The sequence below is a fragment of the Accipiter gentilis genome, chromosome 3 (assembly GCF_929443795.1).
Source record: "Accipiter gentilis chromosome 3, bAccGen1.1, whole genome shotgun sequence".
NCBI lineage: Eukaryota > Metazoa > Chordata > Aves > Accipitriformes > Accipitridae > Astur > Astur gentilis.
The window spans coordinates 49,158,550-49,175,508 of NC_064882.1; the positions used below are offsets into that span (position 1 = coordinate 49,158,550).

The 16,959-nt window shown below is 46.5% G+C and overlaps 1 protein-coding gene and 1 long non-coding RNA gene across 2 annotated transcripts; one reads left to right on the forward strand and one right to left on the reverse strand.

The window, feature by feature from the left end:
* Window positions 1-7,784: 7,784 nt before the first annotated feature.
* Window positions 7,785-10,539, forward strand: LOC126052071 (uncharacterized). The gene is made up of 2 exons (XM_049832168.1): window positions 7,785-7,947; window positions 8,315-10,539. The coding sequence occupies exons 1-2, from the start codon at window positions 7,914-7,916 to the stop codon at window positions 9,145-9,147; spliced, it is 867 nt and encodes a 288-aa protein (XP_049688125.1). The 5' UTR covers window positions 7,785-7,913; the 3' UTR covers window positions 9,148-10,539.
* A 1,083-nt stretch (window positions 10,540-11,622) lies between these two features.
* LOC126052101 (uncharacterized) lies at window positions 11,623-16,032 on the reverse strand. Its single transcript, XR_007509951.1, has 3 exons — window positions 15,731-16,032; window positions 13,606-13,706; window positions 11,623-11,742 (listed from the first exon to the last, which is right to left on the reverse strand). It is a non-coding gene; the product is annotated as an uncharacterized LOC126052101 (long non-coding RNA).
* Window positions 16,033-16,959: the final 927 nt, after the last annotated feature.

Sequence of the window (16,959 nt, forward strand, 5' to 3'; positions counted from 1 at the left end):
GGACTTGACTTTAATTTGTGGGCATGTAGCAGAGCTCGGAGTCTCTGGGGAGCTGTAGGTTAGGAGGTGCCCCCAGAATTTGGGATGTGGCTCAGAAGAGCGGCTCCTGAGGAGTAGCCACTGAAGGGGGTTCAGGGTCACAAATTGAGGGCAGGAGGTGTCAGGAAGCAGTGGGGTTCCTTTCCTGACAGTTGAGGAGGAGAAAAGGGGTTTCTAAATTATTGAGACTGGTGGGTAAGGGAGGAGGGTTCACCAGCCCTTCTCAGATGAGTTTTGCAGTTGGATTTGGGTGTCATAGAATCGTAGAACGGTTTGGTTTGGAAGGCACCATAAAGATCCTCTAGTTCCAACCCCCCCCCCTCCGGGGAGACCTTCCGTGAGACTAGGTTGCTGAAAGCCCCATTTGACCTTGCCTTGAAAGCTTCCAGGGAGGGAGCCCCTGCAGTTTTTCTGGGCAACGCGTTCCAGTGCCTCGCCACCCCTAGTGAGAAACGTCTTCCTAATGCCTAAACGAAATGTACCCTCTTTAGGACTAAAGCCGTTACCGCCTTGTCCTATTGCTGTACTCCCTTGTAAAAAGTCCCTCTGCAGGTTTCTTATAGGCACCCTTTACGTACCGTGAAGTCTGCTATAAGGTCTCCCGAAAAGCTGCATGCTGGTCCGAGAAGGTGAGACGGTCATCGGCCGGGTCGGTGTTGAATAGCAAGGTATTATGGGCTGCTTGGTTCAGCATTTACCTTCTGTTGTGGAGGTGCTGTGTGGGCTATCTTTGAATTGGATGAGCGTTTGAGGTGAGCTGTGGATTAGTGAGTAGGAGCATGGGGCCGATGTCTTCTCATGTGTGCCATGCTAACTTGGTTTCTCTCAGTACCTTAGGTACCACGAGTGATGACGGCTGCAGGGTCTGAGTCTGGAATGAGCGGGGAAGCGAACACGGTGGCACTCGTGAGGAGGGGGGAGTTGGGGAAGTAGTTGGTGTTGGCCAGCGGGATGCCTACGCCCTTTTCTGATTTGTTTGTGTTTGTTGTTTTCATTGCAGATGTTGAAGAGCAATGTGTCCCCTTGAGGAACATCCCAGTTAGCCCGTGTGGTTTTGTGGAGGATGGATTTGGACCCTCGGCCCTCTGAAAGCTAAGTTGAGGGACCAGGCTGGGAGGAAGGGACAAAGCTGGGAATTGCAGGGAGGAGTTTTAAAGTTAGCGCAGGAGAGAGGGCTGTCCCAAAGCAGTCGCCTTTGCGCAGGCAAAGGGAGCGGGTTGCTTTTCAGCACGAGACCCGTGTGTGCCGGGCAGGGCAGTTCCAGCCCGTGTCCGCGGTGGCGTGTAGTTTGTGTAGTCTGTCTTGTGCGCTTAGACCTTCCTCGGGTCTCGATGTCCTTGTCGCGCTTTGCGCCAGAGGAGGGAGGCATGCGCTTCAGGTGCTGTCCCTAGGGTTTCGAATGCTCTTGCTCATCGGCCCAGTGCTAATCGGGTGCTTCTTTTCTTGTACTCGGAGCTCTAAAGCATGGATCGGTCTCGGCAGGTTCCGGTCGGTGCTCTTTGGCAGCATTCTTTTGGGCTGCATTGGCAGCTCTGCTCTCTAGCAGTCCGTTTTCTCGGACTGGGACTTCTTCCCCGCATCCTGACATCCTTAGGCGTCGATGCCAGGCTTCTGGCGCATCTGTCGTCTGGGCTTTGACAGTGCTGTCTTGTAACGGGCCGTTCCGTTTGACTTCTCTGGGTCTGCCGTGGAGCCTCCTGGCCTCGTGGTTGCGGCCCTGTAGGTCGTCTTGCCCGACGGCGCCTCCCGTCCGGGGGTCATTCTTCTTGCTGAGAGTTTTCTCTCTCTTTGAATCACCTCGTTGGAAGCATTCCACATGGTGATGTTCTGCACACGGTGTGCTTGGCTTGGAGCTGCTCTGCCCGGGGATGTAGAGTCAGGGGTAGGTGGAACAGCAATAAGAGTCTACGGGTGAAACGTTGATGTGCCTAGACCGTTTAGGCGAGGGTTGTACAGTCATCTCGGCTCGAGTAGCCATCAGCGGGCTGCGCGGACAGCCGTGCCGATAGTGTTTCACGGAGACGATTGGAGCCGTGTGGCAGGGGTTGTTGAGGGGCAGTGAAGCGGATTTGAGTCTCTAAGGTGTTAAGACTTGCACGTGATGGGCTCCAAGTTTGGCCCTGGGTTTTTTTTTTGGTTGGTAGGGTGTAGGGTTTAGGGTTACTCCATGTGGGGCCCGGACGATAAACACCAGTATGATGATTAAAGTCGCCCCTTTATTGAGCTTAGCTGATCATTCTTATACAATTCTCTAAGTTGTTTAGAAGCTTTGATTGGCTGCTGCACGCAAGCATGTGGTGTCCACACGCACAAGCGTAAGCGGTGATTGGTTACATCGATACTGTCCACGCGTATGAACATAAGATACAGTTAGTTATACTCGCTCTGTACATGCACATACACACAGGATATAATTGGCAATGTTTGAGCATCCAAAACTTGTCTTAGTCCAATCGGTTCGGATAAGACCCTGAATTGAGGTTGGCTGTGCCAAGTTCCCTTTATCGTGGAATGTGCACCTGTGTTTTTCTAATCGGGATCTTTCTTCTTCTATCTTCTTGTTTGTTCTGTTCAGGGCCTTCAAAGGTGTCTGGAATGCTCTTGCAACCATGAGCTACTTTCAGGCCCAGTAACTAAGTTCCATATAATTGAACCCTACAGTGGAGGGGGGGTGGTGGTTGGGTTTTTTTTTTGTTTGTTTTTTGTTTTTTTGTTTTTTTTGTGTGTTTTTTTTTTTTTTTTTATAAATGACAGGCTGTAGCTGGACTCCAGATGGACTTTGTAGATGGAATCAAGACCTCTGGAGTTGTGAAGCTCTTGCTCTGCATCCAGGTGACTCGTTCAATATGTGTGTGGGGGTTTTTTTTCAGATGTGGAGGGACAAGATGTGTCCCACCGAGCGATGCAGGAAGGCAGCAGAACCCTGTAAGGAGGTGGGTCCGTGAGTGGACTCTGAAGGAAGATGGGTCCGGTGGCTCTATGAGACTGCTTTGCTTTGCTGTGTTTTGCAGTTTTCTTGCATTGTATTGGTCTGTATTTGCCTTTGCCTTGTGTTGTTTTGTTGTGTATTTGTATTGACTGTCATGTGAGACTGTCTCGCGTTGCCTGGCCCTGCATTGTGTTTTGTATTGCAGTGCTCTGTACTTGTATGGATTGCCACCTGAGACTGCCTTGCCTTCTATGGTTCTGTATTGGTTTTGTATTGTTTTGGTCTGTACTTGTATTGACTGTCACGTGAGAGTCTCTTGCATTGGCCCTGTTCCGTTTTGTCTGGTATGGCAGTGCTCTGAGTTGTTTTGCCTTGACCGAGGTAAGAGTACTGCCTTGTATGGCATTATATTTGCATGTGAATTACATGGCTCTACATTCGTGTGTGTCCTGGATGGCATTGTAGAGGCAGCGTAGAAGGTTTAATGACTTTGGGCTCTTTGCATGCAAAGAGTTGAGGGGATCGCAATTGGGCTGTGAACTAGCATTGAGTAAGGCAGGAACTGGGCAATGGTGTTGATCTTGTTTACGCGGACGCTTTGTGGCAAGTCTCTAGAACTGGTCAAGGCCTTGAGGTCTGAGTAGCAGCGTGATGGGTCTTGGAGCGATCGGTAACTTTGGGAGAGCTCTGTGTTTGTGATGCTCTAGGTTTTTTTCAAGTGCCATGGAGGACACTGGCTGTGAGGATGTGTTATTTTTGGAATAGGTGGGAAGCAGGGTAGGGGAGCAGTGGAGGACTTGACTTCTCTCTCAAGGATGAAGTGTCTGTTGACAAGCTTTGTGTGTTGTTTTTGCAGGTGATGACAGGGCACGAGAGGTGCTTGAAGGAACCTTGCGTTTAGGTGATGTGGCTGCTACAGAGGTTGGGCTGTGACACGTGGCACTGTGAAAGCTCAGTATCAGGTTGAAAATGCGCAGATGGAGGAGATGATGGTGCATGTTGAAACGTTGGTGTAACGGAAGGGCAGTTTGTGGGGAGGTTGGAAGGAGGTTGAGCTGGGGCCTGGGTTTCTGCAGGTAGGGCAATTTTTGAGGCCTCTGCTGCCGCAGGCACGGGGTGACGGCCTCTTGAGGGCCGTGGGTGGTAGGATGGATGAGTTGAGAGTGAGGGCTGGCGTGCATGTCGTGTGAATGTGTGGTGTGTTGTGAATGTGTCTAATCTTGTTTAGGGTTCTGTGGCTTATACATTTTGGGTTTTTTTTTCCTTTCAGGATGTAGATCTGAGATGTTTTTCAGGGAATTAGGGAAAAAAACCCCAAAAATTAGAATAAAAAAGCCTAGCTGGGATCTGGGTTGGTTTTTGGTGTGTCCTCCCCTGCCCCTGGCTGTTTTTTTTCCCTGGTCCCAGCTGCTCCATGAGGCAATGTTGATCGCCAATGTTTGGACAGGGGTTCGGCTCGGCCCTGGGTTTTCACAGGCAGGGTGATTTTTTTCCAAGGCTCCTGGGAGCGGCGTTCCTCTGGAACGCTCCCCTGGAACCTGGTAATTGCCAGTCAGCACAGGGAAATATGTTCGGTGGATGGTGTTTGGAAGACAGTTGAGGATTTTGTGGGCGAAGGGTGGGGGGAGTTGGACTAGATGGCCAGCATGGAGTAGGCCAGGGTTGTGAAGTGCGTGACTGTAACTGAATTTGTCTGTGGTAGGTTTGTAAAATATTTGGTTGCTCTTTGTAGCTTGTGATGTAAATATATTTTTCAATTTCTGGTTTTCTGTCAAAGTGTGGAAGTGGACGGTCTGTCAAGATGAGCAGAGCTCCCTTGTTTGCTGCCCGGGAACAGGGATCGTGCAGCTAATATCACCTCAGGGAGTAAAGCTTCTGGATGTGCAGCGATGGATGTAATGGGAACAAGGAATGTGGAAAAGACCACTCCGTAGAGAATTGCAGGTACTGAATAGCAGCATTTCTTCTTAAGGTAATGCTAGATTTTTGGAGTTTACATGTATTTGTAAAAATAAGGATTAAAAGACGACTAGAACTAATAGTGTCAAATATTTGACGAGTGAGGCCGTAAAGTCTTTTCTATATATTGTAGAAAAAGAAGGTTGTAGAATTGGACTTTAAATACTGACATAGCTGAAAGTATGTGGAATGAGTAATGGACCAAATGAAGCACTAACAACAAAAATGAAAAAAAGGTAATTAGGTCTCGCTGTGAGAATCACAGTACTAATGGCAATCAGAAAGGCAAGTGCAGAGCGAAGCATGTGTCCATAGGTAAACTTAGCTGTTGAAGTAAGTGAAAGTGTCTGTTGGAATTAGGCATCCAAGGGCGAGTTGTAGATACCTTGAGGTAAATGTAGTTGCTGCTGAGTTAATGGAAAGGGGGTGCATTCCTGGCTCTAGTGATTGCACAACTTTGAAATTGGTTCTGTAGATCTATAACTGTGATAGGGGCTTGGGTGCGGTGTGGTGCCGAAATGTGCTTGGGCATCGTGTAAGTTTGAAATTTGCTCGGGTTCTGTGTGCTGCCGAATAGGGCTCGGTCAATGTGTTACTTTTCTCAAAGTGGCTGAGGTACTGTATAACTCTGAAATGGGCTTGATTACTGGATAAGATGTTTATAATATGTGTGTGTGGGGTTTATTCGGTATCTCACTGTCCCCATTGTCCTTCCTGTTCTTCTCTTTCTCTGACCCTTTGTGGTGCTCCCTACTCTTTTCATTCATGCCTTCTCTCTCTCTGCAGGGGTCCTAATCTCTCTCTCCCCCCTGCCCATCCTCCTGTGTTTTCCATAGTCTCTCTCTATCTCTTGTCATTATTATAATCTGTTGCTCTGTGTTATTTCCTGTCCCATCGTATCATGTTGTATCTGTTCCTCTTGCTTTTTTCTCCATCTGTCCAGATCCCTGTCCCTCTTTTCTTCTATTGCTGTCCCTCTGCCCGGCTTCCTCTTGCGATCTTTTCTGTATTTCTCTCTGTTCCCTTCCCTCTTCCATCCTTTCTAACTGTATCCCCCTCTCCAGCTAGCTGTCCCTTCTCTTTTCTCTCTTCCTCCATATCTCTCTCACAGCCTGTCAATCACAGTTGTTTTTTCCTCCAGTGCTGTCCTGTTCTGTCCCTTGTTTCTCACTCTCGTTCTGTCATGCTCCCTGTGTCTTCGTTGAACTCCTCCATCTCTGTCCTGTAGCCTATCATTATTTTTTTTCCTCTGTCATCCCTTTGTTCTTCTTCCAGTCTTTGTGTCTCTCTCCCTTTGTTCTCCCTCCCTTCCTTTTTTTCCTTTCTTGCTACATCTCTCTTCTGTACCACAAAAGCACAGAGGGTGTTTAGTAACAGAGAAGAAGGATATAGGCAAGGGCAAAGGAAATTAATGGCTGTTATTCGGGAAGAAAGAGGAAGAGGGCCTAGACGAGACTTGCCCTGACTGGGCAAGGATCAATGCGCTTTGTGTAAGAAATTCAGTCATTGGAAAAGGGAATGCCCAAGGAACAAGGAGCATCAGAGGGCTCAAACAGGAAGAACGGTAGCCTCTGTGAAGGGAGACTGACGAGAACCTGGGGAATCTACCCTAGCGGATCCACTGGTTATAATTAAGCTAGGGAAAACACACCAAGAGGTAGAATTTTTGGTAGATACAGGAGCAACATACTCGGTTTTGAATCAGGCTTTGATGCCCCTGGGAAATGATTATGTCACGGCGAAAGGAGCGACTGGCCAAAGTGAAAAGGCATAATTTTGTAAACCTTTAGAATATAAATTAGGAAAACAGTGGGGCATTCATAAATTTTTATATATGCCCAACTCCCCAAAGGCACTTTTGGGAAGGGACTTGTTGGAACCATTGGGAGCAAAAATTGTGTTCAAGAAGGGAGAAATTACTCTGGAGGTAAAAGATCAGCAAAATATTCAAATATTGAGCCTAACCTTAACCAGTCTCCCCCTAGAAGAAAGCATTAATGAGGACATCTTAAAGCAAGTGTACCTGGGGGTATGGCCTACCGATGCACCTGGAAGAGCAAAAAGTGCTCCACCTGTTGAAGTTAGGATCAAGGAAGGCCAAAAGCCAGTAAGAATTAAACAATATCTCCTAAAGAAGGAAGACAGAGAAGGAATCCGGCCGGTGATAGAAAAATTCTTGTAGTTGAGACTATTAAAAGAGTGTGAGTCTGAATTCAATCCCCCTATATTACCTGTTCGGAAGCCCGATGGGTCATATCGGGTGGCCCAAGACTTACGGGCAGTGAATAAGATAACTGAAGATCTTTACCCGGTAGCGGCCAACCCATATACCCTGTTAAGCGTACTAACACCTGAATTGACTTGGTTTAGTGTTTTAGATTTGAAGGATGCTTTCGTTTGCCTCCCTCTCCATGAAGCCAGGCAAAACTTACTTGCGTTTGAATGGGAAAACCCCAAGAGCGGTCGAAAGACCCAGCTCACTTGGACGGCCTTGCCACAAGGATTTAAGAATAGGCCTACCGTTTTTGGCAATCGGTTTGCAAAAGACTTGGAATCCTGGGAAGCCCCGTCTGAGGAGGGGAAGCTGTTGCAGTATGTGGATGATATCCCGATCACCACCAAAACAGAGAAAGATTGTATGACGTGGGCGGCGAGTCTGTTGAATTTCCTGGGACTTCAGGGGTACCGGGTATCCAAGAAAAAGGCACAGGTAATGCAAGGCAAAGTGAATTATTTGGGCTATGAAATTAGTGCGGGACAAAGAACTTCGGGACAGGCCCGTAAAGAGGCAATATGTCAAACTGGGAGACCTCAGACAGTAGAAGAGTTACGGACTTTTCTGGGAATGACAGGGTGGTGCCGATCGTGGATCGATAATTATGGATTGCTTGTTAAACCACTGTATGCGTTGACAGCCACTGAGCAGAAACACCTTGAGTGGAATAAGGAGACCGAACGAGCCTTTGAGCTACTGAAAAAGGCTTTGATGTCGGCCCCGGCCTTAGGACTCCGAGATGCGAGTAAGCCGTTTCTTCTTTACTCCCATGAGAAGCAGGGCATTGCCCTGGGAATATTAGCACAAAACCTGGGCCCGTCTCGACGGGCAGTTGCCTATCTCTCTAAGCAGTTAGACACGACTGCAAAAGGTTGGCCTGGATGCCTGCGGGCGGTTGCGGCTGTGATACTAAATACAAAGGAAGCCCGAAAGTTTACTCTGGGCCAGAAGATGACTGTTCTGGTGTCTCACGCAGTATCAGCAGTACCGGAAGCAAAAGGCAGACACTGGCTCTCTCCACAGAGATTCCTGAGATATCAAGCTATATTGGTAGAGCAGGATGACGTGGAGATTGTAGTCGCTAACATTGTCAACCCAGCTTCTTTTCTCAGCAGGAACACAGGAGAACCGGTACATCGTGACCGTTTGGAATCCATCGAAGCAACACGCCAGTCGCCCAGACCTGAAAGACGGCCCCATGGAAAACGGGGAAACTCGCTTCACAGACGGAAGCAGTTACGTCCTAAACGGTAATCGACACGCGGGATACGCCGTCACCGCCAGCCAAGAGGTAATAGAATCGGGGGCTTTGCCCGCGAACACCTCCGCACAGAAGGCAGAAATAATTGCTCTAACCCGCACCCTGGAATTGGCCCAGGGCAAAGTTGTGAACATTTATACAGACTCAAAATATGCCTTTGGAGTTGTACACGCACATGGAGCAATTTGGAAGGAGAGAGGACTAGTGAGTTGTCAAGGGAAAAATATCAAACACGCAGAAGAAATTCTGAAGTTACTGGAAGCTGTCCAGCTCCCTAAGAAAGTGGCAATTTTCCATATTAAGGCACACCAGAAAGCGAGCTCAGATTTGGAAAAAGGGAATGAGCTGGCGGACAGAGAGGCAAAACAAGTGGCCAAAACACAGGTAAAAACAGAAGGGGCCTTAATTCCTGATAGGCGGATTTCCCTAGAAGGTAAGCCAGAATACACTAAGGAAGATCAAAAGCTCATTACAGGTTTAGAAGGGTCATATAATGAAGAGGGGTGGGCTCATACCCCACAGGGAAAGCTAATCGTTCCCTCTTGCTTAGTATGGCATTTGATACGGGAGGAACATAGGGAAAGACATTGGGGAACAGAAGCTCTGTATAATCATTTGATAGGAGAAATTGTGGCTAGGAATTTATACACCACAGTGAGACAGCGTGATCACACGACAGTGTGATCTTTGCCTCCAGACTAATCCTAAGAGCACCCCCAAGCTGGAAATGGACCAGATTAAAAAAGGCAATGGGCCTGGACAACAATGGCAAATTGATTTTACAGACCTTCCAAGAAAAGGGGGGGTATCGATATCTATTGGTATTAACTGATACCTTTTCAGGTTGGCCAGAAGCATTCCCAAGAAGAACGGCTAAAGCTCGGGAGGTAACTAAAATACCGGTACAAGAGATAATACCACGTTTTGGGGTTCCAGCAACCGTATCCTCTGACAGAGGACCACATTTTGTCTCAAAAATAGTACAACAAATTAGCCGCCACTTGGGTATAGGTTGGCAGCTTCATACTCCATATCACCCCCAGTCGAGCGGTCAAGTGGAAAAAATGAACCCCTTAATCAAACCGCAAATTGTGAAATTAGGACAAGAAGCAAATTTGACATGGCCTCAGTCTCTCCCTTTAAGCCCTTCTGCGTATACGAATGAGACCAAGGGCGAAAGGAGGACTGAGCCCCTTTGAAATTCTGTATGGACAACCCTATGGGATACAGAGAGGGGTGTCTGTACAAGCGGGGGATGAAATTATGACTTCTTACATGGTGGCGTTAGGTAAGCAACTTAATAAAATCAGGAAGCATGCGGTAGGGTCTCGAGGGAGAGGTTTGGATGGGCCTGTGCATAATATACAGCCAGGAGATTATGTGTATATAAAGTCTCTTACAGAAAAAACTCTGGAGCTGCCATGGGAAGGACCATTTCAAGTACTACTTGCCTCCTTCACCACGATTAAGATCAAGGAACGGAACGCCTGGATCCATCACGCTAGGGTGAAGAAGGCACCCAAAGGACAATGGACTTCACAAGAAAAAGGACCTTTGAAGCTCAAATTGGTGAGACGTTGATTGTTACGTTCCCGAGTTGGACCTTGTGCAAGGGGCAGGCTTGGGATCGAAATACTTGTTTAAATATGACAGAGAGTATCTTGATGGTACTAAGCTGTTGGGAATTGGCTTGATGAAGAAGGACACGGGTCTACAGAAAAGTTGTGCGAGCAGAGTTCTGTGTGAAAGAATGTCAGTTTGAGCAGCAAGACTAGGCCTTGGCCAAAAATAGCTGGCTTTGCTGATATCAGGAGAAAAACAACAGCTGGTCTTGCTGTTATCAGGAGAAAGACAGGGACGGTGTGACCTTGGCATAACTTCATAAGTAACTTTTGAAGAAGTTCCCATGAGAAAGTTACGGAACACGCATAGCTGCAAATCACAAGTGGGTGTGTTTTAGTAATGAATAAACATTAGCAATGTACCAATCATATTAGGACTAGTAGGCATAATTATCGCAAACTGTATAAATATGAGCTATCCGTGCAAATAAAGTTGAATCACTTCTATCACTCATATTGAGTCGACTTATGTGCATTCCTCCGCCGCTCCAACAGCAGCGGCTGTAAGTCTGTATTTGTAATACCACAACAAGGTCGAATCCACTGTAGGTCTCCATTTAAATCTTTCTCCCTCTTTTTGTTTTTGAGCAATCCAGGCTTGCTTAATAACTTGGGATGCCATTTTCCTTAATAAGCTGAACAAGGTAAAACTATTACAATAGCTAAAATCACAGTAACTACAATAATGCCCATAATTCTTTGAGCCAACCTGTTACCCCTAATGACCCAGACCATGAGGACTATGAGGAAAATGAACCATCCATACATTCTTGTGCCATCTTGCTCCACGAACTCAGCCCAGCAATCAGTAGGTGCCAGCTTTCCGTGGGCATCCCCACAGAGGCAACGATGGCCTCACTGTACACCAGCCCGATGCTCTTCGGAAAATCCTGGTATTTATACATTTGCAGAGGAACGGGTTTTAGCACACGTGGCCAGCGGGTGCCAAAAGTCCGCCTCTGTTGCAATCTATGACACATGCGCTCGCTGGCCAGGCGCGCTGCAGGAGTCATAGCCATCTTGTCTATTGGTTCGTGGGCTTTATGATACAGTTGCAATGCACAGAGAATCTTGACCTGTTATGTTAGCCAAGGTGACCTATACATTAGTTTTTGGCTGAGGTAGTATTCATATTGTCACATCATCTATGATGCTCCAGATGATGATGGTCGTGCAAATCGAACAGGAGTCCGTCGTGGGCCTGTATCTGTGGAAACACAATCAACCTCGTTCCCAGGTTATTAATGGAAATAGACCTTACCCCTAATTTTGGCTTTAACTAACTTTTACATTTACCCCACACTGTCTTCCCGTAATCACACTATGTTTAATCAAATTATGCTTTACACACTTTTTACCTAAAGCAAGTTCTATATACAATAAGGCACGCTGTTCTAAAAACCTGTCTGAAGGACTCAGTGTCCGCTAGTAATACTCTATTAGTTAGAATCTGTCGGATCAGTGGCTTCAGCACCTGCCAGTGCCGTGCCAGTTGCCATTGGGACAATTCCGGGTCCAGCGTCAATGCGAAGCCATGGCTTGACCCACTTAGCCGGGATCTCCCGGTAAGTTTTACTTCTGCTGATCCGCACCATTTCCCGGATTCTGGGTCCTTACACATTACCATGATTCCTGTACTTTGTTGCGTCCTTTCTGCCTGTAAAAGAACATGATGCACTACCATTGGTGGGTCTTTGTGATCACCTGTCAATCTAAGATAATTTAGCACAAATAAGGCTTTGGCCAATCGTTCCTCTGGGAGTAAGCCCTGGGTTCCCCCCTTTTGTTTTTGCAGCATGTTCTTTTAGGGTTTGGTTGGCCCGTTCGACAATAGCCTGTCCTGTGGGAAGATGTGGAATACCGGTACCACGGTGAATTCCCCACAAATTACAAAATTGAGCAAATCGTGTAGAACCATAGGCTGGGCCGTTGTCCGTCTTAATTTCTTTAGGCACACCCAGTACTGCAAAAGAAGCATGAAGATGTCATTCAATATGTAAGGCCTTTTCTCCAGTTCGGGCCGTGGCCCACATGGCAGCAGGATAGGTATCAATACACACATGCACAGAACGCTTTGCACCAAACCACGTGACATGGGTGAAATCCATTTGCCACAACTGCAATGGCAAAAGACCTTGTCGGTTAACCCCACAGCCCAAGCCGAGCCCCTCCTTTTGACGATCAGGGCATGCTTTAAAGATACCTTGGGCATCAGTAAGCGGTAAGTCAAATTGCTTTGCTAACATCCTAGAGGATTGGTGCAAGAACGCATATGATTGCTGTGCTTTGTTGAAAACGATTCCCTGGAGGAGGCTCCCATGGCGCTGCAACCAATTGGTCAGCTCTGTCATTTCCCGTTTCTCATCTGCACAGTGTTCTCATACCCAAGAGTTCTACCAGAGGAGTCATATTGCCATTAGTGATACCGCAAAGATTCCGCACCCACTGGATATCTCCCACAAGCTTCTGGACATCATGTAACGTTGAAATTTCTCATGTTATTTGAACCTTCTGAGGTTTAACATTGCTAGCATCTATGTGCCACCCCAAATACTTCCAAGGTGCTGCCTTTTGCACCTTTTCAGGAGTGATTATTACTCCGTGATGGCTAAAGATATCCTGCAATTAAGTTAAAATTTCATCCTGTGCAAGTTACTGAGGAAACTGCTTTCTTACAGGCTCTGATGCCCAGGCCACATACACCTGACACATCGTGGGGGAATTGCGCATTCATTGCGGTAACACGACCCGATGGTATCTCTTATAGGGTTCTGCCTTGTTAATCGATGGTACCGGAAAGGCGAACCGTTCAGCGCCATCTGGGTGCAATCTTTTAGATTTTTAATTAACAAATCCCATTCTTCTGGAAGCATAACTGGAGAAGGCAAACCTGGCTGCAGGGCTCCCATACTGTCCATCACCGCATTCACAGCTCTGAGATCATGTAACAGTCTCCATTTCCCACTTTTCTTGGGAATGGTAAATATTGATGTATTCCATGGACTAGTAGAAGGAACAACATGTCCCGCTCTCAATTGGTCCTCAACTAACCCTTGTATTTTTAGCAGCCTTTCAGAATTTAGCGGCTACTGATCAATCCAAACAGGCTCATCTGTTTTCCAGCTAATTTTCAGGATTGGCTACCCCTCAGTGACCACTCCTAAAAAGGATGCGTCACTAACACTGCCTTCATTTGGCTCAATAAATCACGGCCTACGAGGCCAAACAATTCAGTTGGGGTAGTCATGACATACGGACACGTCGTAATGTGTTCACCATCGGGGAACACAAATGTAATCAGTAGCTGACTTACTAAGGTGGCTTGTGTGCCCCCTATCCCAGCAATACCAAAATTTGGATTGATCGATGGCCATGATGGAGGCCAAATGCATCGTGAAATAATCGTAACATCAGCTCCTGTATTGATTGTCATCGGTTTCTTGACGACAACTCCATCGGGCCCTTCCAATTGCACTACCTTTTCTGGTTTACCTCTTGTTGTATCCATGGCAAAGTATACCTGCGGTTTCCCTGTGGAGCCGAATCCACCATCTCCACGTTGTACTTCACCTGGGTTCGGAACGCACGACCTGAATGGAACTAATTGTGCTATTCTGGTACCTTTAGGAATAGAAACAGGAGGGATTACAACATGAATCATAATTTTCACAGTCCCACAATAATCTGCATCCATAAGCCCTGGGAGCACCAGAATTCCTTCTAGAGCTGTTGAAGATTGCCCCATTAAAAATGCACTAAGTCCAAACCCCAATGGTCCCTTTATGTTGACTGCGGTTTCCACATCCACTCCAGAGCTTCCTGCGGTGGCGGATCTGGTGGTTGCGAGGCTGCCTGAGGGCTGGCAGCTCAAGCCCCTTGCATTCGTGTCGTCGCGCGAGGGGTCTCCGCGGTCGGTGTAAAGTTTCCCTTCTTCCTCTATTCTTGGTGGTATGGTTATCTTTCTTACACTTGTTGCAGCGCTTACTGTTAACAGTACCTGTACGTTTGCTCCTAATGTGTCCACGTTTGCCACAGTTAGAACACTTGACCAAGGGTGTCTTACTGGCCTCGTGTTTCTTTGTAGCTCCTTGGAGAGCTGTGGCAGCGTAGGCTACTTTCTGTGAGTCCACTGATCGATCCACGTATTCTATCATATCAACGACGTCTGCATTTTTCGGCAAATTACACAATGCTTTGTGTGTCTTTTCAGCAGCATTTTCAAAAGCTGAATATTTTGAACATGTTTTCTTTTATGCCCTCGTTCATGTCAGGGTGGTCGTAAATTGTATTCTCCTGTTTCACCTGGGTAAAAGCATGGCTGTACATATTGTCTGGTATGGTAAGAAAAGCTTGATACGCCAAGATCTGCGATAGATGATGAACCTCAGTGATACATTGTAACTGAGCGTTCCCTGATGCGAAGGGTCCAGTACCCATCGGCATCTGCGTGGTTACTCCCCATAGGGGATCTGTTTGTTGTCGTGATGTTGCTTGTTCCCTATCACAGAACGTCTCCCACTGCCGGAAAAACACTAACATTTGGGCGGGTGTCAAAATCAATTGTGCTAGCTGTTTAATATCTTGAGGTATCAGCGTATCAGCAGAAAAAATGAATTGCAGTATTTGGTGAGTTAACGCAGATTTGATTCCGTACTGACTCACAGCATTCCTTAATTTCTCAATAACCTTCCAGTCAAACGCCTCCCATTTTTTCTGTCCATTTGATGCAATAACTGGGAATGCTTGGAGCATAGTCCCTTCTATAATGGCATCTTTTATTACATCCCTCCAATGTCTCTGCCTTTCTTCTGCAGCGGCTATTACAAGCGGCTCCGTGTCTATCACGGGCGCGGTTGGTTTCCCCGTCTCTTTTCCACATTTCCTTTAACAATTCTAACATTGTCTCTTTTTGTTCTATTATTAGAGTAGCCAAGTCCTTGTTTGCATTATTTGAATCAGGGTGTATGCTAGGTATAATTTGTTCATGTTGAACGGTGGTATCTGGGGGCTGTGTTTTCGTAGGCAGATTTTTACTCACTCCCTGATTCTGTAGGGTTTCCTTTAATCGTACGGTTAGGGAGGCTTGGGAACTGTCGGATGGCTGATTAATATCGGCAGTCCCAGGGAGTGGAGCAGAAGTCAAGGGCACAAGAGCAGGCGAACAAGCTCCAAAAAGTCTCTCTCGCTGCATTATGTTTTTCTCCCCGCTTTTCCCTTTCGCTTGCGGTTGGAGAGAGCGAGCAGCAAAAGCAGACGCAGACGCTTTACGATCTGCTTTCATTTCTTACAGAGTTGTCTTAATCAATTTCCATAAAGTTGCAAGACCTTTAACTTCTTTGGACCCGTCACTAATTTCATCCCATAGGGAGGTTCCGATAGCATTCCAGGTACTAAGCTCAAAAGCTGTACCCACACTAATTGAAAGGTTTCTGTCCTTGCTTCATTAGTTTTTTAGCTGATTTATCATCGTCAATTACCATATCCCATGATACGTCTCCTAATCTACACCATTCACTCTCCTCAAATAATAAATCCGGATTCTTAAAGCATCCCTTAACACGACCTAAAGCAACTAATCCCAAAACTTGCTTAACGCAATTTACCCCCCGCTTTTCTAAAAAGCACAGTAATAATTTTAGGGCTACCTCTTGATCCATTGCCGGCCGGCTTCTTGATACTCCTGGGTGCTACCTTGATTAAGGCACCTCGGTTAAAAAGTCTTTGCAGCCTTTTTCCAGTAGCCCTCACTGACGGCGAACCCCTTTTGGACGGTCCAGGCACGAGAGTTAACACACCAACCAAGACGATCAGCGTTCGGTTAATCTTTTGCCCCCCGGTCGCTGCTACCGGTGCTTCTCAGTGTCCGTCGCTCCAATTCCCCTTTCTTCGGTCCCCGTTCGGGCGCCATTTGTTGGAGCGGCAGAGGAATGCACATAAGTCGACCCAATATGAGTGATAGAAGTGATTCAACTTAATTTGCACGGATAGCTCATATTTATACAGTTTGCGATAATTATGCCTACTAGTCCTAATATGATTGGTACATTGCTAATGTTTATTCATTACTAAAACACACCCAGTTGTGATTTGCAGCTATGTGTGTTCCGTAACTTTCTCATGGGAACTTCTTCAAAAGTTACTTGTGAAGTTATGCCAAGGTCATACCGTCCCTGTCTTTCTCCTGATAACAGCAAGACCAGCTGTTGTTTTTCTCCTGATATCAGCAAAGCCAGCTATTTTTGGCCAAGGCCTAGTCTTGCTGCTCAAACTGACATTCTTTCACACAGAACTCTGCTCGCACAACTTTTCCACAGGCCCATGTCCTTTTTCAGCAAGCCACTTCCCAACACGCTGCTGGATTTATCGCGGGGCAGCGATAGCTTGACTTCTACAAGACAACTAAGTGCACCGGGACGGCAAGCCTTGGCAGCAATTGGACAAAAAAAAAAATCACATCATCCATGTCTGGCAGATACGTTCCTGATTTACCCATAAATTTGAAACCTTATGCTGAGATTGATATGGAACACACTGATTGTAGTAAGCAGCATGACAGTGACACCGGTGATTGATCTACATCGGTTAATGCTGTGGGACAGTAAGAATGTTTGTGTGTCACTAGCTAAAGCTATTAATCAAATCTCTTTTTTTGTGTCATTGGCATTACCTGAACAGTCTTTTATTCTTATGTATTTTATTAGGTATAATGTTGGTTTTACTGTGTTTAATTAATTGTGTTCATAGATCTTTGCAAAGCGCAATACAGCAGGTGTTAAAATTTTACCTCAATCTATACACAAACAAATAGATTGGCTGAAAAAACATACACAAAAGATCCAGCAAGAAACTAGTTGGTTTGATGGGGTGTTACAGT